The sequence below is a fragment of the Neomonachus schauinslandi genome, chromosome 3, assembly GCF_002201575.2.
Source record: "Neomonachus schauinslandi chromosome 3, ASM220157v2, whole genome shotgun sequence".
NCBI classification, from domain to species: domain Eukaryota; kingdom Metazoa; phylum Chordata; class Mammalia; order Carnivora; family Phocidae; genus Neomonachus; species Neomonachus schauinslandi.
The window spans coordinates 55677430-55702322 of NC_058405.1; the positions used below are offsets into that span (position 1 = coordinate 55677430).

General features: G+C 47.5%; 1 protein-coding gene across 1 annotated transcript in view; it reads right to left on the minus strand.

Annotated features, from left to right (window-relative positions):
* Positions 1 to 21879, minus strand: part of ERICH6B (glutamate rich 6B) — a 39132-nt gene extending 17253 nt beyond the window's left edge. Inside the window, exons 1-3 of the mRNA XM_044913593.1 lie at positions 21549 to 21879; positions 6374 to 6412; positions 2660 to 2748 (exon numbers count right to left, since the gene is read on the minus strand). Of these exons, the coding sequence (XP_044769528.1) occupies positions 2660 to 2748; positions 6374 to 6412; positions 21549 to 21879 (459 nt within the window). The remainder of the gene's footprint in view (positions 1 to 2659; positions 2749 to 6373; positions 6413 to 21548) is intronic.
* Positions 21880 to 24893: the final 3014 nt, after the last annotated feature.

Sequence of the window (24893 nt, forward strand, 5' to 3'; positions counted from 1 at the left end):
AAGGGGACTTAACGGCTTACCACTGAAGCACTTTTCTGACTCCCAAAGGTGCCAGGTGACATTTCACCATGCTATTAGAAAAACACAAACAGTGGGAACAGTAGTGTGGCTAGCAAGATTTGTTTTAAAGAATATTTCCATTATCCTCATACTCCTCACTCCCTAGTTCGCTCAAGGTTTGTTTGTTTAACAGCCGTATGCCAACAAATCTTTTCAGAGCATGAAACTACCCTTTTTCCAAATGTGGAGATGGTTATAGAGCATAAAGACGCTTCCACGATTTAAGAGCACACCAGGCTTTCTGAGTTGCAGGAAAGGCCTGGCAGGAATGGTTGCTTATTTAGTGAAGGATGGCAGTCTTCAGGAAGGCGGGGTAGCACCTAATATGATATAAAAGTGGACAATTCTGTATTTAGAGATTCTTCCAAAGTAATCATGTTGCAAGCTGCCTTTTGATTTTTTAAGTTGGAGCATTCTTTCCCAAGTCTGTGAAGCTAATAACCACGACTGACTCATAGATGGGTCCTCATGGAAGTTTCTTTTCTGGATCCCTTTTGAGAGAAGGTGAAATTTGGCTTGCTGTCGAAGAAAACCATGGCACTTTCATGTTGCCCTGCTCACCTACAAGTTGAGGTTGTTATGGTGGTTGGTCAACACCTGATCATGTATAGCATGCCATTAACGTATTAGCCTCCTATAGTAAGTGGAAGGCTGACATATCCAAAGTTGCGTGTGGGCTGGGACAAATATAAGAATGTAGCTTGTGGTTGGCCAGATTTTCTAGGTTGGGGGACAAGCTGGGGTGCCCCTGTCTGGCTTGCCCAATTCCCAGCCTCTGCATACTCCTGTCCCATTGCTGGTGCTAATTAAACGAGCAGGCTATTACAGGAGGTGGCTCTGATGTGGTGGGGCTTAGGTGAGCAAACCAGAATCTTAGCCTATATGAGATGTCTCAACGTTATGCATCGAAAACTAAGGACAACCGATCACAAACAGCCAATTAGGTGTTAAGTGATGGCCAATCAAAAATGTCCTTGCTCTGCTTCTGCCTCTTCTTTATAGAAGCCTCTCCCCAGCTCCAGCCAGTGGAGTGCTCCTGTCACATGGAGCCCTCCCAGTGCGCTGTGCGCAACCACACGGGCGAGGTCTCCCTTCTGCCTATGACTGCAGCTCCATCCGGCTGGCACGGAGAACCTCAGCTGACGGGTGTGCTGATGGGTTCTGAATAATTCAAGTTTCTAATTAAAACAATTCCTTGAGATTTCAGCTCTTGCTGAAAAATCTTCCTAAAATGCCTGAGCTTACTTTCCTGTCTTAGTAAGTCCAATGAGGTGAATTTGAGTTCCAGAAATTGTGTTTTCTCCCTTTAATGCAGTTTTTCAGTATTTGAAAACCAATTCTCATTAATATAATGTATACAGAAGCAAGTGTGGACAGCAAGAAATTTAGGGCTAAATATGAACTGAGACCAGAAAATTTCCCAATTAAATAATTAAAAAAGAACCCAAACTAGCTTTTTTTTTTTTCCCACTTTTTCTATTGTAAATTTAGAAAAATATATCTGCTTAATTTTGAGTTCTGGGGACACAAGATTTCACTCTTGTGATTGTAGTTAGTACCTGGAATCCTGAGAAAGTTTCTTAGCTATAATGGAAAGGATGCATACTAATGTTTTCACCCGCATCAACATGCACTGTAAGTCTTAGAAGTAAGTTGACACAGGAAGTTAGAGGCACCAGGCTGTACCAGCTGGTAAAATATTCATGCAGGAAAGACAACGTAGCAAACTGTAGAGGTAAGGCTTACTCAAACTATTATGACTTCCCATCTTCTGTCTGGTTACGGGCTCCAGCCAGGGAAAGGATGTCCCTTGATGCTCGGGGCTGGTTCTGCGCCCCTCTGCGGGTGGTGGCAGCAGGCGACAGATCTGGGGAGGGTCATCTGCTGCTGGTTGCTGTGGTGTTTGTTTGCGTGGCAGAGGCTGATGTCTACGGTGTCTGTCTTGCCAGGCTGCCCCGTTCTTGGTTTCCTGGTCAGAGACAGCAGGTGTTTCTTGAGGCTTTTGTTGTCTGTGCCTGTTGGGGTTTCTGAGTTGCTGTCTTTCAACACTTCATCGCCAGGAATAGATGAAGCAGAACGAAAACTCAGGGAACTCACCGCCATGACATTCCTTGGGTCCTGCGTTTCCTAGCCAGTCTCACTTCTGTCCACCTTTCAGAAGCTTCTTCTGTTTGTTTTACAGATGACGTCTAGGGTTTTAAGCTGTGCTAAGTGGGAAAAGTACATCTACTCCATCTTTCTGGAATTGAACTTCATTTTTCTTGAAGGTTTCTACAAAGACTGATTTGCCTTGATATCTAGATAAATGAAATGTTTTGTTTTGTGCTCTGCTGCCTTTAAAAGTGATCTGGAGGGTGTTTATATTACCAGCAGGGCTCTGAAAGTAGGGCCGTGGAATGCTACATTTGGTTTTCTTCTGACCCACTTTGATGTAATATGTGTCATTCATACCTACTTCTGTTTTAAGGAAAGCTCTCTTGGGCTGTGCAAACAATGGAGTGAAGCTAGGAATCCCTGCGCTCTAGAGGCAGTTCCTGCCTGGCCTCGGGCCACCCTGCTCCAACATTTGGAGGAAGGTGGTCTTGAGTTTTTTACTTACCTTGTCATCTATGTTCTCAGCTTCCAGTGAATCAATGGGCTCATTTAATAAATCGTTCCAAAAGTTCTCTTTGGTAACAAAATCCAAGACTTTTGATTTTGGAAGGCACAGCAGAAGGAAAGGCATTTGGAAAAAGAACCATAACAAGGAACAGACAAAAACAAAACCAAAAGGAAACAGAGTTATGGCATTTATCCTTGCCTGTTTAAATAAAAATGCATGCATCATTGTTAAGACTTGAAGTAAATTCACCAAATTACCCAAAATTCAACTTGGGGATATTAATAAAATAGGAATCAAAGGGTCAGTTTCAGTGGCTGACTTGAGAAAGTATGTGTTCCTGATGGATGGCAAAGGTTTACCTGACAAAAGTGACATCTGAGTGGGTCCCGAATGAAGGAAATGAGCAAGCAGGCAGATAACTGGGAAAGAACATTCCTGGCAGGAGGCTAGGAGGTGCAAAGGCCCAGCGGTGACAGTGGGTGGGAGTGCGGTTGACATAATTGACAAACTGTAAGAGGCACAGTATGTCGGGAGAGGAGTGAGTGTGGAGGGTAGCAGGAGCAGAAATGGGGTGGGCTACCGGATCAGCTCACAGAGGACCTTGCAGGCTGTGGGAAGGATTTTAGTTTTATTATGGGAGACATCTATTCCAAGTGTGATTTTTCTCTTGGAAATCCTGAGAAATATTCCTATCTCTTGCCAGTTTTGTAAAAAAATTGCCAATTTCTACACTTGCATATGGTTCATAATTGCGAATTAAAGCACGTGAGACGTATTCTCAAGCCAGTAAGCTCATAAAAAGTCCTCCAGAGAGCAAATGCCTTTGTTCTCAAGGTCAGCTACAGCCTGCTGACTCTGGGCTAGGAGAGGGGCTTAGAGCCTCCAGTGTTGACAGGCTGCAAATTGAATCAAGGAATTGATCATTACAACTTGGGCCCCATCTCCTGCTCCCGGGAAGCTGTGGCTCTTGAGGCGAGAGCTCAGAGGACTGGCTCTCACAGAGTCATTGGGCCCCTGGGGAAATGAGAGCAGCCCCTTCAAGCTGGCCCATCCAGACAGCCCTGAAAATCCACCAGGTCGGTGCAGGACTGACTTAGTCTGGCTGATTTTGTGTCTCTAGGACACCTTTGGAGGTGGAGAAGTGACATTCTTCGTGATCTCTATACACGTGAACTTCGCACTCCTTCCCAATTTTGGTTTAGTGATAAAAACTCTGTTGGGATAGAGAATGCTACTCGGCTGGATCTGCCTACCGACACCGGGCTCTGGGGCCTTTCCGCCTGCACACCTCCTACCCCAGCTTCGGTTCGTTTCTGACAGAAACCTGACACATCTGTGATAGACCCTGTGCTGAGAGGACTTTCTAGCAATTCATTCTGTTAGTTCTTGCACGCACCCTGGGGTCCTCAGAACTGGCAAGGCACCGGGGCCTTTCAGCTCGATTCCAAAAACACTGTTTGTCCCCAGACTGCCTGCCTGCCACGGAAACAGTGGGGAAAAGTTTTGAAAAGATGTTCAGGAAAACCTGATAAGAATCCACGGGAATTCCAGCAAGCTCTGAGGAGGACGGTCCTTTTGGGTGTCACTGGGGAGGAGAGGGGAAGGAACTGGGAGAACGGGTCGGGACAGACTGAGGGGCAGCACCTCCCACGTGAGATTCTTTTGAGTAAGTGCCTGCCCTACATTGAGGACAAGAGTCTGGCTCTGGCCCTAAGAGCTCAGCAAATCCCCATCATTTGTGATTGCCCTATTTTAATACGGCTTTCTTGAATAATACATAGTTAATTGGAGGGAACCCAAACTAGGTGTTTATCAAGGGAAGAAGGTGACAGGGCAGTCCTGAATACTGAATGGCACTGTTCAGAAGTGTTCGATTCAACATAATAATTAACCTTATTAACATCAATGGGCACTGTCTACATGTCAAGATAAGCACAGTAAATATGCAGTAACAGCCATAACTGGGGCTGAATGAGAAGGAAAAGCTTTCTGCCTAATTAACTTTTCCTTTGCGGATTTCTGTCAACTTCTACCTTTGTTCTAGTGAGATCATTATCTTCCCCTGAAGTGGCTCTACCCGAGGGCTGGTGCGGGCAGGGGAAGTGACAGGCCCTTGAGTGGTGTCACCCAGCCCCTTATCTGTGTAATGGTAACAATAGACTTGTCTTCAGGGTGGCCCACCAGAGTGCTACCATAAGTAAATGCCAGGCATACAGGATTCCCTCAAGTAGGGTGTGTCTTCTCTGCATCTGATCAAGAACAAATCTTAATTTTTCTCCATCCAATCAGTGCCTCTCTTCTAATGGTTTTTCCTGACAGAACCATAGTTCCTGAATGTGGGAGAGATGTTTGAGCTGTGTGTATCTGCCCTGTAGGGCAGATCCCCACATTGTAGATGAGGAAAGGGAGGGGAGAAACAGTAAAGGACTAGCCCCGGGGCCAGCTCTGAAGAAGGAGCAAGCCAGCTCCGCTGACAAATAGGCACATAGAGGAGACTGTCCAGTTTTCACCTCCTCGACCTCTCCTGTAGTAAATTCCTTTTTAGCCTCCACAGGTGGGTGGAGGGATTGGCTCTGGTCTGGTGATTGTTATGGGCACAAATCTATAAGCTTTTCTCAAACCTTGCTACTCAAAATGTGGTCCATGTGATGATCAGCAACAGTAGCTGCTGCTGGGAGCTTGTGAGAAATACAGACCTACTGAACCAGAATCTGCATTTTAACAAGATCCCCAGGTGGTCATTCTTTTATTTATTTGACAGAGAGAGAGAGAGCACAAGCAGGGGGAGCTGAAGGCAAAGACAGAAGCAGGCTCCTCATGGAGCAGGGAGCCCGATGCGGGACTTGATCCCAGGACCCTGAGCCAAAGGCAAATGCTTAACTGACTGAGCCACCCAGATGTCCCCCCCCCCAGGTGATGATTCTGTACATTAAAGTTTGAGCAGCATGGCTCTAAACTCTCCGTGGGAATGGAATAAGATGAAGAAAATTCCATCGGTCAGTACTCTTCTAGGGGTGGTGGGGCGGTGGGTGGGATGCTTTGTCTAGAATCTGAGAGTTCATTTGATAAGCCACCATGTTTGTAAGCCCCCACCATGCTGAAAGACAAGAGATTGCAGTCCCTAAATTGTTTTCTAATAGGATGGGCCTGGTTAATTGTGGGGCTTTTGTTTTATGGAGTGATAGGTGTAAGATGGGATTTTGCCACCATAAGGATTCTCTCCTTTCTCTTCATAGGATTCAATTAACCCCTCCTTAATAAAGAATTAAAAGTCTTTAAAGGTACCATTTGTAGGGCTCCAATTTATTCCCTACCAAGGTGCTGCTGGATAAGTCTCTTTGGAGGGGCCCATGCATCCCAATCAAGCCCTGCTGTCTAGACCTCAGGTAGCCCAGCAATTGACTGGACCCTCTTTAAATGTGGGGGTTCCTAGACCAGAGCTCTTGAGTATAGAGATGGACTTCTGTCCCAGGTCATTCTGTCTCACTCCAGAGACCCTTTCTCTACTTCTTATTCTATCCCTCTTCTTCAGGAAAGGACATCGAAGCCCATCCAAGTTCAGGGGCTGTGTGCCCAGCATGTCCCTAATTCCTCTCTAGGACTTGGTGCAAGCTGGACCAACAAGGGACCCACTCTCCTGGGGCACTATCCCCAGCCCAGGACACTCTGCAGGGAACAGGGATCTTTGGATATGTTATGTTGGGTGCTTACCATTTTCTTCCCCGTGAGAAAAATCAGGGATAACATACACTGAAAAAGAATAAGAACAATTATTAATAGGATGTGGTATGGTGAACTTATGTGGACTTTTTTTTTTTTAAGATTTTATTTGTCAGAGAGAAAGAGCACAAGCGGGGTGGGGGGGAAGGGGCAGAGGGAAAGGGAGAAGCATGTTCCTCACTGCGCAAGGAGCCCAATGTGGGACTACATCCCAGGAACCTGGGATCATGACCTGAGGGAATCAATTTAAAAAGCACCTCCTGGGGCGCCTGGGTGGCTCAGTTGGTTGAGCGGCTGCCTTCGGCTCAGGTCATGATCTTGGAGTCCCTGGATCGAGTCCCGCATCGGGCTCCCTGCTCGGCGGGGAGTCTGCTTCTCCCTCTGGCCCTCCCCCCTCTCATGTGCTCTCTCTCATTCTCTCTGTCTCAAATAAATAAATAAAATCTTTAAAAAAAAAAAAAAAAGCACCTCCTAATAGCTGGGGGAGACAAGGTGGAGATCATGTGTTTTGGGATAAGTAGCTTCCATGAACTTCAGCAGTTTGAGGCCTGTTGCTTATGCTCAACAAATATTGATTTCCCTCCCTTTGTTCGTATTTCATCTTGCGCATTAGAATTTAAGTTCTGAATACAACATAGTGATTCAACAACTGTATATGTTCTGCTCTGCTCACCACAAGCATGGCTATCATCTGTCAGAGGGTGTGATGGTTTTGTCCATCTTATATCCTGCCCGGTATGCAGTAGGTGTACAATAAATGTCTGTAGGTATACAGTAAGTGTCATGGAATAAGCTGAGTATGGGTAACCTATTATCTTTCCTTCAATAATTCCAGTGGTAAATACTGTTTCCTCCCTTTTCAAAATTCAATTTTAATTCAAATTTGAAAGCATTTTGACCCTTTGGCTCAGTTTCTTCCCTGGGCCCTAAGCCTTGCGTCAAGCCCTGGAAATAACGCCTTAGCCACAGGACTTAATTAAGATTGCTTTAGTCTAAAATGGTCAAAAGAGGTCTCTCTTTGGCTGGGGGCAGGCTAATTCTGTTTTTCTTACCTTCCCGTGGATGGATCTGTAACTTCTGCAAGTCATTTAAAATCATCATAAAATTATAAAATTTAAATACCTTCTGAACCTGACTTTAAAGAGGATAGCGTGGTTATTGACATTTCTTGTCCTGTTTTCATTTTTGATTTTCCAGTTGCTGTTAGAAGACAGAAGAAGGCGACCATTTAGCAATTTTAACCTCACCCTTTGCAGGGGGTTAATATCAGACATTTAGGGCCTAAGGTTCTTCCTTGGTGCCCAAAGCTGATCCGCAGAGGGGAGGAGCGGCTTGGAGGGCACTGAGGCCATGTCTGGATGCGCCCCCTGCCTCGCCTCCTGTCTAGTTTCGCTAACTTACCGCAGGACGGCAATAAAGCAGTGGTCGGGAGATGCAGCCCTCTGCGGCCCTCTCCTCTGGTCACCATGGGCCAGCTGGGCTCCTCAGGATCGACGGAATGGCTGGGGTTTGGGGGGTAGATTTTAGAGCTCCAAGTGGCTCCGAGGCCATGTGGAGACTTGAATGGGGCTATGCCCGTCCCTACAGGAAGTGGGTATCTCCGCTCTTTAATCAGTGGTTGCTGGCTGGGAAGCCAGAGGGCTGTAGCACAGATCCGCTAAGATAGGCAACGGGAGGCTACTGTATTTTTTGAGAATTTTGTAAGTTCTTGGCTACCGTTATTTTATGTCTTCTGGAATTCTGTAGCCCCTGTTCCTTTTTTTTTTTTTTTTTTTTAAGATTTTACTTATTTGACAGAGAGACACAGCAAGAGAGGGAGCACAAGCAGGGGGAGTGGGAGAGAGAGAAGCAGGCTTCCCGCTAAGCAGGGAGCCCGATGCGGGGCTCGATCCCAGGACCCTGGGACCATGACTTGAGCCAAAGGCAGACACTTAACGACTGAGCCATCCAGGCGCCCCACCATTTCATTTTCTTAACATGTTTCCCTTCAGGGCACACGCAGAGAGCCAGGTCTCATCTTTGTGTGGCAGGTGGTCAGATATTTGAAGGCAGTCCTAGCTCAGAGCCATGGGTCCTCCAGGCTAACCATCGCCCTTCACTTCAACAGTTCTGGGCATGATGTAGTGCCCAGGTCCGCCTCCCGCCACTCTCTTCCCCCAGTCCGCTCCGAGCTCTCCTGGAGGGCGGCAGCCCCCACACTGAACGGGTGTCCCGGGGCTGGCCCTCCAATTCAGGCTAAAGCACGACTGATTTCCCTTCACGTAAATGTTAGCTTTTCTGGCACTCACCTCGGTCATACCGCTGACTTACTGAACTTGTGGATGAGTAAAGTATCTACAACAAACAGGGCTTCCCCACCCTGTACTTTTCTATCCTATTATTTCTGTGGGCCCAAGAGCAGGATCTAATATAAGTTGACCTTATCTAGTATCTAGCTATTTCCTGTTCAATGTTTCCGCCTGTCGAGCTCTTTTAGGATCTGATTATGTTATTCCCATCAACCAACAGCTTCAGGTAATCTGCAAATATAAATATTCCTCCTACGTCTGTGTCCAGGTCTATGATAAAATGTTGTGCCGGTCAGAGCCCTATGGCTCCCCACTGGAAATGGGGTTGACTCTCATCTTTAAGCAGTGTCTCTGGGTGGTTATTCAACAGTTATCATTCTATCATCTTTCATGAGCACCCACCTGATATTTCTCTATCTTGTCCACAGGAACATCAGGAAAGCTTTGAAAATGAAACCCATTGTGGAATTTGGGTCTACTGGGTTATCACTGTTCCCTTATCTACCAACTTTGTCCAAAAAAGTGACCTAAACCCAGTGTTACTTGATTTGTTCTTATTGATCTTACGCTGGTTTCTTGTGGTCATTCTGCTCTCAATATTTGCCCTGGATTGGTCACAGACTCATTTCCCATTTCCCCAGAAACCATAAACGTGATTAAGATACTCTCACTCTATAGACACTCTGGTGGATATTTTATCCAGGGCAGGACACAGCAGTTACCATTCCCTTCTGATCTTTTCACCAGTCTTTGGTTTCTGCTATTTTTTGCCAAATTTTGTTGCATCCATTTCAATCTGGAGATCATTTTCCTTCAGTGACGTCAAAATTAAATAGCAATTGAAGAACCTAACTTTCTCTGAATCATTCCTCCGCATTGCACTAAACAGTGGACCTGTCTACCTTAATCTTCTTTTTGCCCCAACCATATTTTAAAAGGGCCCCTCCTTTGTGGCTGCCTGCGTGATAATGGTGATGGTGATGGCAAGGATGATCTTCTGGTAAGAATAAGTTTATCCTGGGCTTCAGCTCTGCTGGCACTATTCCTGTTTTTTTAAAGATTTTGTTTATTTAGAGAGCGTACATGAGCAGGGGGAGGGGCAGAAGGAGAGGGAGAGAGAGAATTCCAAGGAGTCTGCCGCGGGGCTCAATCTTACGACCCCGGGATCATGACCTAAGCCGAAATCAAGAGTCGGATGCTTAACTGACTGAGCCACACAGGCGTCCCTCTCCTGGCACTATTCTTAAGGTTTGAGCCATTTTCCTACCTTTATCATAGGGAACTTTGTCATTTTTTCTTTAACCTCTGTGTGCGATCTTTCAAAATCTGAGTCCATGGCAGGAAACTGCACGAACGCTTGTTTGCACTTCTGGGAGTTCTCCAACACTCTTCTCCATCTGGCTAGGTGGCTCAAAGCAGACTGCACTACCGAAGGCACTTCCTCCCTCTGTTTATCCGAGAGACAAATAGTGTCTCTTTGTGTATATATTTCTGTATGCAGCCCCCTTCCCAACCAGACTGTTTTCTTGGGAGTAGGATACACCCTCTCGTCACCATGTCTGATCTCGAATTAGATGAGGACTCAACAACAATTTTGCAAGTGTTTAATAAATATTTATAGGTGCTTACTATGTGCCAGGCACTAAGTCTTGAGGATTTTTACAATCATGGGTAGAATGCTCTGTGTTAGAACTCCTGCAGTTCTTTATGGCCCTGCTCTGTGCCTGGACAGGTAGACACCTGAGGCCATAAATAGTCTTTCTGGTCCTCCTTAGGAATACCTCCTTACATAGCTCATGAGGCATTTCTGGTGCCTTTAGCATTCCTTCCCTATCAGACCTGCCACTCTCTGTAGTAATAGGTTTCAAGGATTTATCTGGGTGTTTTCCCTCCAGATTCAGTTCAAAGTCTTATTTGTTGAGAAGGACCCTGCCATGTGAAATGCTGTTTCTGGCCCCCTGGGGTTGAACAATCCCATAATTTACAAATGCTCTAAAAGTAGGAAACTAGGACCCATGAAATTCATCCACACTTGAGGTTCTCCGGTTCTCCGATGCTCCGGTGCCTATGAGTTCTCTGGGGATCGTGTTAAGCATACAGACAGGGATCCTGGTAAGGCTGGAAATCTGCATCCTTACAGGCAACCGGGAACAGGGATGCATGGCAATATCTCTGCCTGCTCTCATCTCTGCTGTTCCTACAGGCCCTCAACCCCCCACAGCCAGCATTTTGGATCGCTTTTGCCTTGATTGTCTGTGTTTCTCCACCAAGTGGATGGGTCGCTTCTGCCCTGGGCTGAAAGCAGATTCTCTTTTGCATCTGCCATGCTTGGGAATCCTCAGGGTTCTGTATTCCAGCTGCAGAAGGACTAGCTTTCCTCCATGGCATGGGCCCCATCCCCAACCCCCCCCACATCGCTTCCCCTGTGTCACCTTCTCTCGCCTCTGGATGTGGTTTCGAGCCCTTCTGCCTTCCTGGAGCTCCATTCTTCCTGGGTTTTTCCTGCACCCTGTCACTTTCTCTTACAACTTCTTAATCCTCAGACGGAAGTGTCTTTGTCATCTATTTGCCCCATTCTGTTGCCCAGACACAATCATGTATATATTACAGGCAAGGTTTGCCCGACCATTACCAATGCTCTCCAAAGGACAGATTGCAAACCAAAGGCAGAAGGGGAAAGAAAAACCTCTGTGAATTTTAGAGAATCGATTGCTTTTCCTTGTGTTTCAATCTCTGCTCTACCCACCATCCCCTCACATAACTGCGGGAACCTGGGGTGTGTCACTGATGGAGGCTCAGAGGCTCCAACACCCAGCACACCTTTGGTCCAGGCCACCCCTGTCGCAGTATTTGATCAGTAGGCATTTACTGTGGGCAGCTAGACTTTTACTAAGCACTGACCTGACCATATGTCGGCTGTAAGGATCTCAGTCCTAGAAAGACACTTAGCTGCAAAACACGCCCCTACAGGCCAAATATGCAGAGTGCTTAAAACCCCAATTAGATGCAGACATCACTAGTTCTGTAAATTAAGCCTAGGGACCGAAAGGATTGAGAATGAACAGGTCAAACGAAACTATGACCGCAGGAGGCTCCCTCTCTGGAGGTGGGTCCACAGTGGGATGAACCGGCTCTGGGGCCCCCCTTCCCTCAACCCAGCCTTCTTCTATCTCTTGTCTCCCCTCCCACATCCTTTCAAGCTTAGCACCGGCACTTTACAGGCTATTACCCAGTAAATGACTTTTAGAATCCTGCTTATGAATATTCAGATAAATGCTCAGATTTTTCCCAGCTGTCATGCTTATTGACTTCGAAATGGTTCCAGTTCTCAGGGCCCCACCAGAGCGCACATGCTGACAAAAGTCCCACATGAACTGATTTCGCCTGTAAAAATCCTCCTCCTCTGGAGCTGCTTGTGACGATGAGCTCCTGGCTTGTGCTGGCCTGCCCTCTGCCTCTCCACCCTCCCTCACAGGGTTTCTGGCGCCTAATTCCATTTAACCACATTTGAGCTACAAAATAGAGCAGGCACGGATGCGGGCAGGGAAGAGGTGAGCAGGGAATCTAGTTTACTGCTGCCATGACGACAGCTGTGAAATGAATCTGTGAACCCATGATGGATCAATCTCATGAAGGCGGGATTTAAATTATTAATAATGGCAAGCAATGCTGCTCCGTCTTCCATGCCAGGATCCTAGGGTGAGGGGACTTTGGGCTTAACTGGGCAGGGGATTAAGATTCTCAGTGCAGTCTTGCCAAACTCTCTCTTGAGTGTCTCCCAGTTGTGGCTATGGAAGTTGATGCTGCAGCTGGTTTTGGCTGGCTGGGCATCAGGGCCGGCTTTGACTGCCTGCTGAGACACAGTGCCATTGCCACCGTCCACGTGATCATCCGGGTACAGCCCATCACCCCAAGGAGCCCGTCTGTAATCTGGGAAGGTAATGGCCTGTGTCCCTGAGGGAAATAGGGCCTGAGTTCATGTAGAGCAGGAACAAGAAGACTAATGAAAAGAGAGGGAAAGATTGAAAAAGGTATTTGTTTCAGCACTTTGCCGATGTTTCTCTGAGGGGGGCTCTGGGATGGAGGAAAGGGGTAGCGGGGCTAGTAGAGCAGCTTAACTTCTTACCTAAACTACCACTTCGAATGGCACGGGAAGCAGGTGTATGTCATCAGCGTGACAGGCAATAGTCGAGCCACGATATTTCACACCCATGGAATGCACTTCCCCCTGCCGCCCCCCCCACGTGTTGGCCAGCAGGGTGCAGTCCCCCGTCCCCTGCTTACTCTTATAGATCCATTCTGTCTGCGTGCTCCGGTCTTGCCAGGCCGGAAGTTCTCCATCTTGCTGCACGTACGAGGTAGAAGGCGTTATGTTATCGAATGGAGAGTCATGGGGAAGTTCAGAGATGGAAGGCGGGACAGAGAAGAGGATATTCCCCTTAGAAGGGCTAGTCGCTGAGCTCCTGTCAGAGGGGAGCACAGAGGCAGGTCAACTTCCGCCCAGAGGCCAGGTCAGGCACTGGGGGCGATGGCCTGCTGGGAAGATGGGGTGGCTACTCTCCTGCTCCTGCAGACTCTGCTCGTCCCAGATGGTGGATGTCACAGGTGAGAAGGGACCAGCTAGTAGATGATGGTAAATAGGCCCGTGCGCCATTCCGGGCTGCAGAGCCCTATATGGCTGACCACTGCTTCGTGTTCAGTAAAAGGCTCTGTGGATGCCTTCAAAGGCCAATGGGCCAGGCTTCCATAACTGACAGTCTAATGTTCCAGAACATTCTCCATCCTTCCTGGCACACAACACTGCCCATCCCGGTGGCCCTTCCTGCCTTGCCGCTGCCTCAGGTAGAGTGGGAAAAATACCAAAGTAGATGCTGCAGCAGCTTGAAATCAAGCACCGAGGTCTGTCCCCTCTAGTCCGCCCACTACGAGTACCACCATTATCAAGAAAGGTTTCCACAGGGCCTGATGACAGAGCATGGGCCCTGAGGCAGAGGCTCTGCCATCTGGTACCTTAGGCTCAAAAGGGACCCCCCCAACACACGGACCCACACTGTGTTCTTCCTCAGAGACCTCTGGCTTTTAGCTGGGGGCAAAAAACTGTCATTCAAAGGGATGAGAGCGGTCTTTGGGGTGTTTCAGCCCTGAACTCCCCTCATGAAATCTGGCTGAAATGGCAAAGACAAGTGTAGGGAAAATGCCCAACATATACATGGGCAGTGACTATGGTTGGTAGAGAAAACACAGACTTCTTCGGTGTCAAACGACCCAAGCTTGAATCTTGGCTCCTGCACTAGAGAAGAGTAACTTTGGGTAACTTCTGTAACGTCTCTGGGCTTCAGTTTCTGCACCTTTTTGATAATCATACCTGTCACAGGTCCCTGCTGGGGGAGGGGGGGCAAAGCGAGTGTGGGCCACTGCTGTTCTTACTGGCGAGGGAAGCAGTTCGGTGGCCCCTCAGAGATGGGCCTGTTCCCTGCCTGGGTCAGCGCCTGCCACCCCCCTCCCCCCACGCACAGAGGGACGGGGAGGCTGAGGTCTGAAACTTGAGGGCGAAGAGGCTGAGGGAGAGAAGAGGCCCAGCGTCTGTGGGAGTTACGGCAGATCTTGTTTCACTTCCAAGGGACCCATGGGAAGGCCTGGGTCTGTGCCAGCCTGTGGTGAGGGCATCGCACCACTGAAAAGGGGGAATGGGGTCAAGATAGCAGATCCTAGATCAGGTGACCACAAGGATCAAGAACAAGTGGACAAAGGTAAGCTCTTTAGGCAACTGTCAACTCTTGCCCCGTTCCAGGCCTCAAGGCCAGATCAGGAGACTCTCCTGGGCTTTATCCTTTTAAGGGGATAATGCAAGTCCTACTTCACTTACCAGGTGCTCCCTAGGACCCAAGGAGGTAATGCAAGTCCCCACGAAAGGACTTTGAGAAGTCAGAGCTGCCAAACACACAGAGGGATCATACTTAAGGTAATGGTGGGCCCATCTGGTCATTGCCATCTTCATGTACATTTACTCAGCATCCTCCCTGCCACACCTGCCCTGGGCTGCGACATGGTGGGGTCTTCTGGGGGCACCTATGGAAGCAGGACTGGGGTTCTGGCCTACTTGGGCCAAATACCAGCTCCCTGCCCCGTCTGCAATAGAAGGGTGCAGGAGGATCCACTAGATCCTAGATCCTGGGGAGAGTGGATGGTTCTAGGCCTGCTTCTTCAGCTGTTTCAGAGTGGGGAAGGGGCCTGTGTGTGCCGGGGGGGTATCTTCAGGGCATGCGTAGGAGTGGGAGAGGGAACCTTCCTGTTTATGAGGGACCCATGAAACACCTGACCTGAACTTTTCCGGCTCCCCGCCTTAACAAACAAATAGGAGTGTAACACTTCTTGCCTAAAGTGGTTTGTAGGTTCAGTCTCTCAGCAACCTGGTGTCAGGAAAACCCAGGGCCTCTCTGATCCCCACGAACTCCTCCGTGACAGGAAAGCCACTCGGCTGGAATGTGGATAAAGGACTGGATGGGTGCATATGTTTGGGATAAAGCCGACCGGGAATCACGACTTGTTCTGGGCGTGCTAGGTTTCCACGCGGTGGCTTGCGGGGAGCAGGACGGGGAATGACAGTGACCCGTAGCATGTACTGAGCCCCTGCGCTCAGGGAGCCCCGTGCGATAATACTCATTGAGTCCGCACCACAGCCTCATGAGGCTGAAACTCCTCCTGTGCCCATTTCACAAATGAAGAACCCGGGGCACAAGGAGAGTGTGTGGCTACCCGATGGCACACAGCTGGCTGAGATTCAGACCCAAGCGGTCTGGCTCCGAGCCCCTGTTCTCAGTCCCAGGCCTTCCCGTGCTCACGGCCACAGTGCTTCCGATGCTGTGGCGTCTGTAACTGAGGTGAAGGGGCCTCCAAAGAGCCACTGCCTCTTATGCGTTGCCTTAGTGGGGATGATGCTGTCCCATCCACGTTGCTGAGCCCCCAGGAATGTGAAGCGTGGAGCTCAGGGGCCAGTGGAGAGCAGCAATGGGGGCCGGCCTCACCAGGCTGAGGGGTAGCCCTCAAGTTGTAGCCTGTAGCTTCCCTGGGTGGCAGAGCAGGGATCTCATCCCAGCTTCTCACCATAACCAAACTGGCCTTGTGCTTTCTTTGTATCCAGTGCCAACCCACTTGACCAGTGGACACAAACATCCTGCAGTCATCCTTGGGGGAGGGAGTGTAGGGGATGAGACCCAAGGACGAGGACTGTGAGACGGAAGTCTGGGGTACCGCCCCCCCCCCCCTTGGTTTCTACAGAGCTGAGCACATAGGAGGCATTTACTCATTCATTCCATAGGTATGTTAGTGACTGTCTTGTATGCGCCAAGCCCTGTGGCAGTTTAATGACTGCCCACCGAAGGGTGACTGAGACCTTGGGAACATGCCTGAGGAAGGAAAATGGCGACTCTCTTTTGGGCATTCATCCATCTGTTCACCGCGAGCATGGCCACAAGCCCCTTGCTATCTTTTCCTGGTTGAGACCTTCTCTGCAGACTCAGATGGCTCTTGCCTTTTCATCTCTGTAGTTCTGGGCGCCCAGGACTCAGATCTTGGGACCCGTCCCTCGCCCTGTGAGTGGCTGAGTGGCAGAGGGGGCAGTGGTGGGAGGTCCTTTACGTGTAACTCCCAGAGATACCCTCCCCTCTGCCTGGATTCCTCCTTCCTCAGGGGGCCTGAACCCTGCACCTCCACACCACCTGCCCCCACCATTCCTGTCTTTGGGACTGCAGAGGCTCCTGACACATCATCCCTAAGTCTGAATTTCCACCTGATTTATCCAAAAAGAAAACTATTACCTTGTGGTAGGATGAGGCAGGGTTTGATATGAAGAAGTAATCTTTAATTCTATTGGAAAAAGAACAGAAAGACAATATTGAAAAAAAAAGGCATCATTTTTTCAATTTAAGAGTGCGTTGTTAAGTATGTGATGCTGGGTTTGGGGTGGAGAGGCCCCGGTTTATAGAATTCTTCTATTTTTACTTTTCACTGGTGTTGTCTCTCTTAATGGTTTCCCTTGGAAATTACAAGGTTAAATTTTATAAAGTCATTGAGAACTCAAGAAGATAATTTTCATGAAATCAGAGATTTTGGAAATTCAAGTTTGCTTTGTTAATCTTTGGGTTATCACAGAGGCCTTGCTCTATCATGAGATGAGGGATATCTGTACAGAAGAGGTGATGGAGGTTCAGAGGATCTAAATATTTTAAAAATGAGTTTTAATTTCAAAGAAATTGTTTGCATTGTTTAATCACCCATTTGCCTTAAATGATACATCAAGAATTTCACATATGATTGGGATAGAATAGGCCATCAATTCTAATAATAGAGACTGGCCCAGTGGAAGTAGTAAAGAAATGAGAACCAGAACTTGAAATTTGAAACTTAAATGTTCAACACTTATATTTATCCACAGTTTACCCATGACACAGAATATTATTGAGGAATATTAGTTGGCTGTTAAAATGATATCTACAAAGGTTAACCAATACGAGCAAATATTGAAGTCACAATTCTGTTACAAAAATAAAATACAAACTTGTACATACAGTATGTTTAAAACAGTAAAAACACAACAGAACAAAGCTACAAACCAAGGACCACTACCACTCAACATAGACAAAATAAGAGCGGGAAGGACAGAATAAAAATCACTAAAGAGTGAATCAGCTTTATTTATATTTGGATGTTGGTAGATGGGGTGATGCTTTTCCACTTTCTGCTTTTCAAATTTCCCATTAAAAAATGAATAAAAGTAGATTTTATTTTTTATGTCATTCTCTTAAAGTATGTACATAATTTATTAAAAAGCCCAAACAAAGGACAGGAGGAAGGAAAGGAGAACAGAAAGAGAGGTGATTACAAGAGGGAGAAGGGACGCCTGTTGATTTCCCATCACCTTGGAGTAGTCACCTACCCTCTCTTGGACTCCAGGTTCTTCGTTTGTGACAATGGGATAAGTAATGGCTGGGAGAATTTAAGGAGACAAAGATCACGAAATATACAACACACGCCCTATGCCCCTGGACTGCGCTCCGGACCGTCTGGGCAAGACACCTACAGAAATTGATGCTGTTTGTTCAGGAGCAGAGTGGAGGCTGCGAGCGACCGGCCCCAGGGCTCGGCATCTCCCCCATCAGTTGCACCTGGGGCACCCTGGTTGTGGAGCTCTCTCACCATCTGTGAAGTTCCCTGCCTGACAAATTGGCTGGCTCTCCCATCCCTGCCTTATCGATATATTGCACACCTTTCTTCTTAAGTACACGGAAAACTGCTAGGTGCCCTGTGGGAAAGGGTTATTGGGGTAGCAACTCTCAACTGGAAAAGGCAAAAGAATTATAATAGCATTTAGGCCAAACAGCATATGGAGCTATGGAAGAGGGGGTAGCGAGGGTAAAGAAAATAAAATCCAGCAGATTATGTGTATCAAAATACTATGGAGCAAAACCATTATAAATCAAAATATCCTGTGACATCTCTGGCATTATTTGCCACAGAACAGAATTCATCTTTAGGAAGGTCTTGGGTTCTTAAAAAAAAAAAAAAATCCCAAAGGGGCCTCATTATGAGGTGGTTTCATGTTCTATGACAGTGTGATATAACATAGATGGTACCTCCTTCTAGCACCTCCTGCCCATGTGAGAGCAGAAGAGCATTTTCACACCTTACAATTGTATGGTGTGGGAGAGCTTTCAAAGCATTTCTAGATACATTTATTTTATGTAAATATTGCAACCACACTGTGAAGAAAGGTATTTTTATACAAAGGGAAACTGAAACTTTGAGAAAGTGGCATGCCCAAGGTCAAAGGCCCCACCATGTGCTGGATCTTTGGACTCTGACACCGCAGTGTGGACACCCACATTTTACAAAAACTATTTGGAACCTCTCAGGGAGATCAGTCATATGGAGCTATGGGTTATTCAGTGGGGATTGATGCTGCATTTGTATTCAAGTTGCTCATCTAATTTTATTGGATTTCCCTGCAAACCGTGGGGAAAATCATTTCTTTAAAGAAGAGAAAGGGGGGAGTAGGTTGTAAGTGTGACCCTACCCTGATTTGTCCCGGGCAGTGGGAGTCTCTGATATTGACCTGCCTGCAGAGTATTTGGGTGGGGGCACAGATTCCTCCCATACCCCAGCTGGTCGCATCTTCTTTTTTTTGTTATGTATGTCCAATCCATAAATTGGGAGGGAGTGTGTGATGGTGGGGAGTGTAAACGACCCTTCACAAGTCAACGGTCGGGGAATCATAAAACACAAAACAACAACAATAATAATAGCTAACATTGGAAAGCCTTCAAATGCTTTACATGATTGAATCTCTCTTATCTTCACAAATATCCTATAAAGTATGTCTACTGTTATTTCTAATTTATAGTTAAGAAAGCCAGGATGCAGAAGGGTTAAGTGACTGGCCCAAGTTCGTGCCCTAAGAAGTGGGAGAGAATTGACCCTCAAACTCAGGCAGTTAAGGTCCTGAACGAGGAAGGAAACAGTGTTCTTAGCGATAGACTCACACCTACCCCCAAACGGACAAATAAATGGCCCTCCTGATCCTCCGTCCCCATCTGATTCTGTGGCAGACATCACTAGTCCCTCACAGCACTCTCTCCTGCTGAGCCCAAATGGGCCCTCAGAATCTTCCTCGACGTAGTGCTCCCCCACTAGTCTCCAGCAATTAATCCATCAACCCGAGCGAGAGAAGCCCATTTGTCATTTCTAGGGCCCACGTTCAATTAATTTCTAAAAGGTGTTTCTAAGAATAAATGCAGGTGCGTGCATGCGAGTGCGTATGTATGCGCCTGACTTTATGAAATGGATGAAATTGAACTTGACTCCATCTGCATGTCCTGAGCATTTCCTAGGGGTCAGGAAGGCACCCTTGTGCCAAGGGCTCAACAAATTTCTATCTTATGGGTATTGGCAAAATATTCCACATTAAGAAATCTTGATGCAAATTCTTTTGGAAAGTTCCGAGTCCTCTTGTAGACCCCTTCTTAATTTAGTGCTTAATATAATGTTTTGTGCAGTGTGGCTTGGTACCCTGGGTTTTCACACACCAAGACATTCTTCCATATATGTGCCTTTTAAGGCATTTTAGCATTCCTCTACAGTTTTTTCAGTGCCTCTCCAAATTTTGCTAGCAGGGCATTTATTTTCAAAGCTTTTGTTTTATACACAGTTCCATTCACTTGACAGCATTGTATTTGTCCTACTGTAGTGGGTAATACATTTACAAAGGCCCAGTGCATTCAGGGGACACGTTAAGAATGCTTGATTCATACTGTGCAAAAGAAATGGCCCGAATGTTATTATTCAGAATTAGAATTACACTTGGTATTTCAACTGCAGGGATATTAGGATTCTGAGAGGGAGCTTCATGGCAGAGGCACACACAAAAGAGAGTTTCCCAGCAATAGAGGTATTACCTCTCCAGTGCCCCAGTGAAACTTCTACGAGGGTAGGAGGAACCTAGGATGATGCATCTGACCTGAGGAAGAGGGACGTCAGTGTTTGTGTCGGCTGCTGAGAACACCCAGCACTTAGGATGCAGGCGGTGTGTAATCAGATTGGGATTTAAAAATTCAAGCTGCCTGAGGGGCTCGCAGTTGGTAACAGAATCAGATCCAGAAAAATAAAGTAGTCCTCTTTCTAGGTCAACATTAAGATGATGCAGATGACCTGGATTTTTAACTTTCTGAACCTGGTTGGATATGGCCATGTAGTCATGACAGCAAGGGAAGGCACCACATGGGCCTCGGAGGAAGTGGGAATCAACCACCTCGAGCAACGGCACAAGGAGCCACTGCCAAATAATAAAACCCGACTTCAGGAAAAGGTGCCAGTCGCAGGAGTGCTCTTGGAAAAATGTCAGCCCCAGCGTGAGAGACCTCACTCCAAAGTTAAATACTCACAAGGAGGGTAAGACGAGGCCTTCCAGGGGCCTAGTGGGCACTGTGAGAAGCATACTAATAGTGTCTGTGGACCTAGCAACAGATTGCAGGATGGCTTCTAGGAAATAATTAGAGGTCATTGATAAAACTGAGCTCTAAGGATGTTTAGCAAAGTGCTGTTTGAAAAAGTAACCAAAAAAAAAATCAGAAGCAATGAATGATTAGTAATAATCAGGCGATTAAAAATATTACGGCTTGAAAATACAACACAGTGTGATGTAGCTATCAAAAGGATTTGTAGAAAATTTAGTAACATGAAGTGTATTCATGTAAGTATGAATACTTACATGTGTTCATGTAAGTATGTAATGTAAGTATTATATGTCACCTGCTTTTTAAGGTATATTTATTTATAATTTTATATATATATGTAAATTATTATATATAAAGCATAATACCTTAGAAAGCAGGTGACACACACTTTATAAAGCCTGGGGAGGCTATGACCAAAGTGTAAAAGTGATTGTTCCCCTCTGGATGGTAGTGATGTTTGCTTTCTTCGTTTTTCTAACATATAGTTTCTCAAACATCTACAATAAACATGTATTACTTGTGCAATAAGGAAAAGACACAAATTATAGGGTCTGTTTTGTTTGTTTTGTTTCTGAATAGGGGCTTTATGTTCACTAAGCCTCTCTGCTCCGTGGGCACGGGCCTGGGGGGCATGGCCACTGAGGCTGGGCGGAGAACTCCTCAGTCCTGAGCGCGTCGGTCAGCACCGTGGGCGGGGTTGACAGACTGAGCTATGGCTCTATCCCAAGTTTGACCTTTTTTCCTGGGCGTTGCAGTGAACTAGCATTGCTTTCTTTTAGGGGGCGACCCTCCCGATATCCCCTCCCTGATACACTTCTTCATACACATCCTCTTTGCTTTTTAGCTACTCTCCCACATCCAGATACTCACCGTCTTCCAGATACTTTTCAAACAGATCCTCTTTTTCTTCCAGATGCTTTTTCTTCTGTAGATGCTTTCTCTGCTTCACATACTCTGGAGTCTCATACAGATATGTGTTCTCTTTCAGAAACGTTTCTTCCTCCAGGTACTCATCTTCCTCAGGATAGATTTCCTCTTCCAGATACTCATTGTCTTCAGGAGATAGATATTCTCTCTCTGAATTCTCATCTTCCTCTTTATTTCCTTCCTCCAAATATAAGGTCTGTGTGGAATACTGGGAGGTTGTGGGAGGGGAAAGAGGGGATGTTCCTCCTGAGGACTGATTATTTTTGGCAGACATGTTGGGGCAGCATTAAGCAGATGAAACCCTTCAGCAAGCAGCATGCAGTCGCTTTACCATCCTGGTAACCAAGAAAGGAATAAAATCCCATTAGTCAGTAATTGCCCACTGCCTATTGATTTAAATCCATTTTTGTTCACTCATTTCGTTTCGTAGTCTTTGGATGGCCCTTTGAGTGTGCAGATCGGCACATGGTGGCCCGTGAAAAGGCCCAAACAAGGGGGAACAGAGGTTTTACCCTCAAGGAGCTGATAGGAGAGACCACACCCAAAGGCAACACCTTGCAATTACTGCACACTGTGAAGTGAAGGAGTGACTCAGTGTCTGGTGGTAGCGTCACCAGGGGAGACTTTCAGTGATCCGTGGAGAACTATTTACTGCCACAATAAACAAGACAGAGGATGTCTCGCAGGAGCTTGAAATCTGGTGAGGAAAACAGGCATGCAAGCAGGTTGTTCTACACAGAGTGCCAGGCGCAACGGGAGAGGTACCGGCGTGGGTGGTACACGCGCGGGGCCTGGGACCTCGGGCCGCGCTCAGCGAAGGGCCTCGTCGTTGCTGGTCTGCCAGGCGCATGCGCGAGGCCGCCCAGGCCCCCCCCCCCCTCCCCGGGGCAACCCCCCCCCCCCCCCCCCCCCCCCCCCGTTCGTTCCCTCAACAAGCACTACCAGCCTTTCGTTCCCTCAACAAACACGGTGAGTATTTTTACCTCCGAGCTCCAATCAAGCTGGGAGCGCCTTAGCTCCCCAGGAAGTCTTCCGTGCTCCATCCTAAGCTCCCTCTGTACCTTCTATATTTTCGGGAAAGTAACTATTTTGCCGTATGACATGGTTTGCTTGCACATCTGTCTTTCCAACAGAGTGTGAACGTTCTGAGGGCCGGAAGGATGGATTCTTGTTTAATAATATACTTGATTCCTTCTACTCTTCTCCATCGCCACTGACTACCCGCAGTGAGCCGTGTCATCGGCCGGCGGGATTCCTGCAGCTCTCTTTAGAGGGGCCTTCCCGTGAGCACAGCTGCCATGCCCCTGGCATTCTCCATGCAGAGTGTTCGTGGGAACATGGAAATCAGATCATGATCTCCAGTGCTTAAACATCCCCCAGTGGCTTTCCCCTGTACTTGGAATAAACCGTAAACACCATTCCATGTGAGATCTGGCGCCTGCCAGGCTCTCTGACTTTATCTCTTGCCATCCCTCCCCTATTCTCCCACCCCGTGAGTCTCTCCTGTAGCACTTACACTATTTCTGATTATGTTTTTCTGTTTACTTGTCCAATCTTTCTTTTCCACTGGACAGTCAGTGCTTCAGTGACAGTGACTTTATGTGACCTGTTCCCCACTCTGTCTCCAGTGGTTAACTTGGTGCCTGATGCTTAATAAATATCCAATAAATCTATGATCAGTGACTGAGTGAAGGGCAGGAATAGATGGCTCTAGAGCCCTGTGTCCCAAAGTTTAAAAAGGATAATACTTATTCTGCACAAGGGGATAAGTTGAAGAGGCTGCTCATTGTGGAGGCAAACTGTCCAGAATCTTCCTATTTGCTCCAAGGATTTCATGGATCAATATCGTGGCCTGCCTTTTTTCAGATCTTAGACCAGGCAGCTCTGTTTTAGGGAACCGGCCAGATGAGATCATAGGATCTCTTGCCAGCATGTGTGCAACATGATGCCCAACATGAGAAGTGTGATGCGTGAACACATTCATAGTGGGCCATTGGGCTTATCTGTCCACCTGCAGGGTTGCTAGAACCCTTGGATTATCTCATTCTGATACAATTAGCCTGGGGGAGTGTGGTGAACTGAGGGGATGCTGCCCCACTGTGGAGACTGTGGGCTAGCCTCCAGCCACCAGGTCCTTCAGGAACTGCCTTGGCTGCAGAGCCACCTTCCAGAAGTTGCGCCCTTCTCCGGGCAGCGGGCATCTGGTGACTGAACAAGGTGGGGGCAGGGCGGGGATGGGGTATGAAAGTCCCGCAGACTCAGGCAGGTCAGCTTTGACAGGCAGGCCTGCTGAGCCTGTTCCACAAGACCGTTCCCTCCGCCAGTCCTTCCCGGCCTTTCTTGGGCGTCGGTCCCTAATATACATCTTATATTGCCTCTGGTTGCATCTCACGGTTTGCATCTTTGAGTCCATTTGCTGACGACCCACCCTGTGACAGGCAGCTTCACAAAGCATAGACTGACTGCAGGATTGGGGAAAGCGGAGGGGAAAGGCCTCAGAGATAGTTTGGTGTTTTAGAAGGTGAGAGGGTGGGGAGTAAGCAGAGCTCCTGGGGCAGGGGAAAGTGACCTGCCAGAGAGAGGACTGGGTAGGCAAAGTCAAGGCAGAGCCAGTGGGTGGAGCGCTTTAGAACCCCTCATGAAGCATTTCGTGCTGGGTGCTAACTGGGAAGGTGAGAAGGTTCAAAAATGCGGAGCACAGGGCTCTTGCAGCCATTTACCAGAAACAGCAGAGACCCTTTCCTCTGTCACTCACAGCTCTGGGGTCTGTGTGTGTCTTTTCAGTAGGCTACCTGCTACCGCCAGTGGAGGACAGTGAGCTGTAAATCACACACGTGAGGAGGGAGGAGATTGCCTCTGAGGCAAAGGGTGAGCATGGGCAAGCGTCGGGGACTACATCTATGTCTATGGGAGCCTCCTCTGCTTTAAAGGAGCCCTTCCAGGCTTATTTCGACTTAAAATCTGAACGTGCCAGTTACTATAGCTGTCCACGTCTGACCCCCGCTCGCTCCTGAGCCCAGCTCCCTAGGCAGTGACAAAGCACGGGTAGGCGCCGGCCACTCCATCAAAGGCATGCTTACACTTCAGGGATCTCCTATCTTTCAAAATTTGTAGCTGCTTGAGATAAAAGGTCAGAATTACCCGGTCCCCTGGACGGCCCCGAATGCATTTACCAACGGCATGCTGTCATTCAGGGTTAGGGACCTTTTCTTTCCATTTTCTCACCAGGCCTTGTAAAAAGGCTCAGTCCGCTGCGTTCTCATTTCAAAGATCAGAAAAGAAATGGCA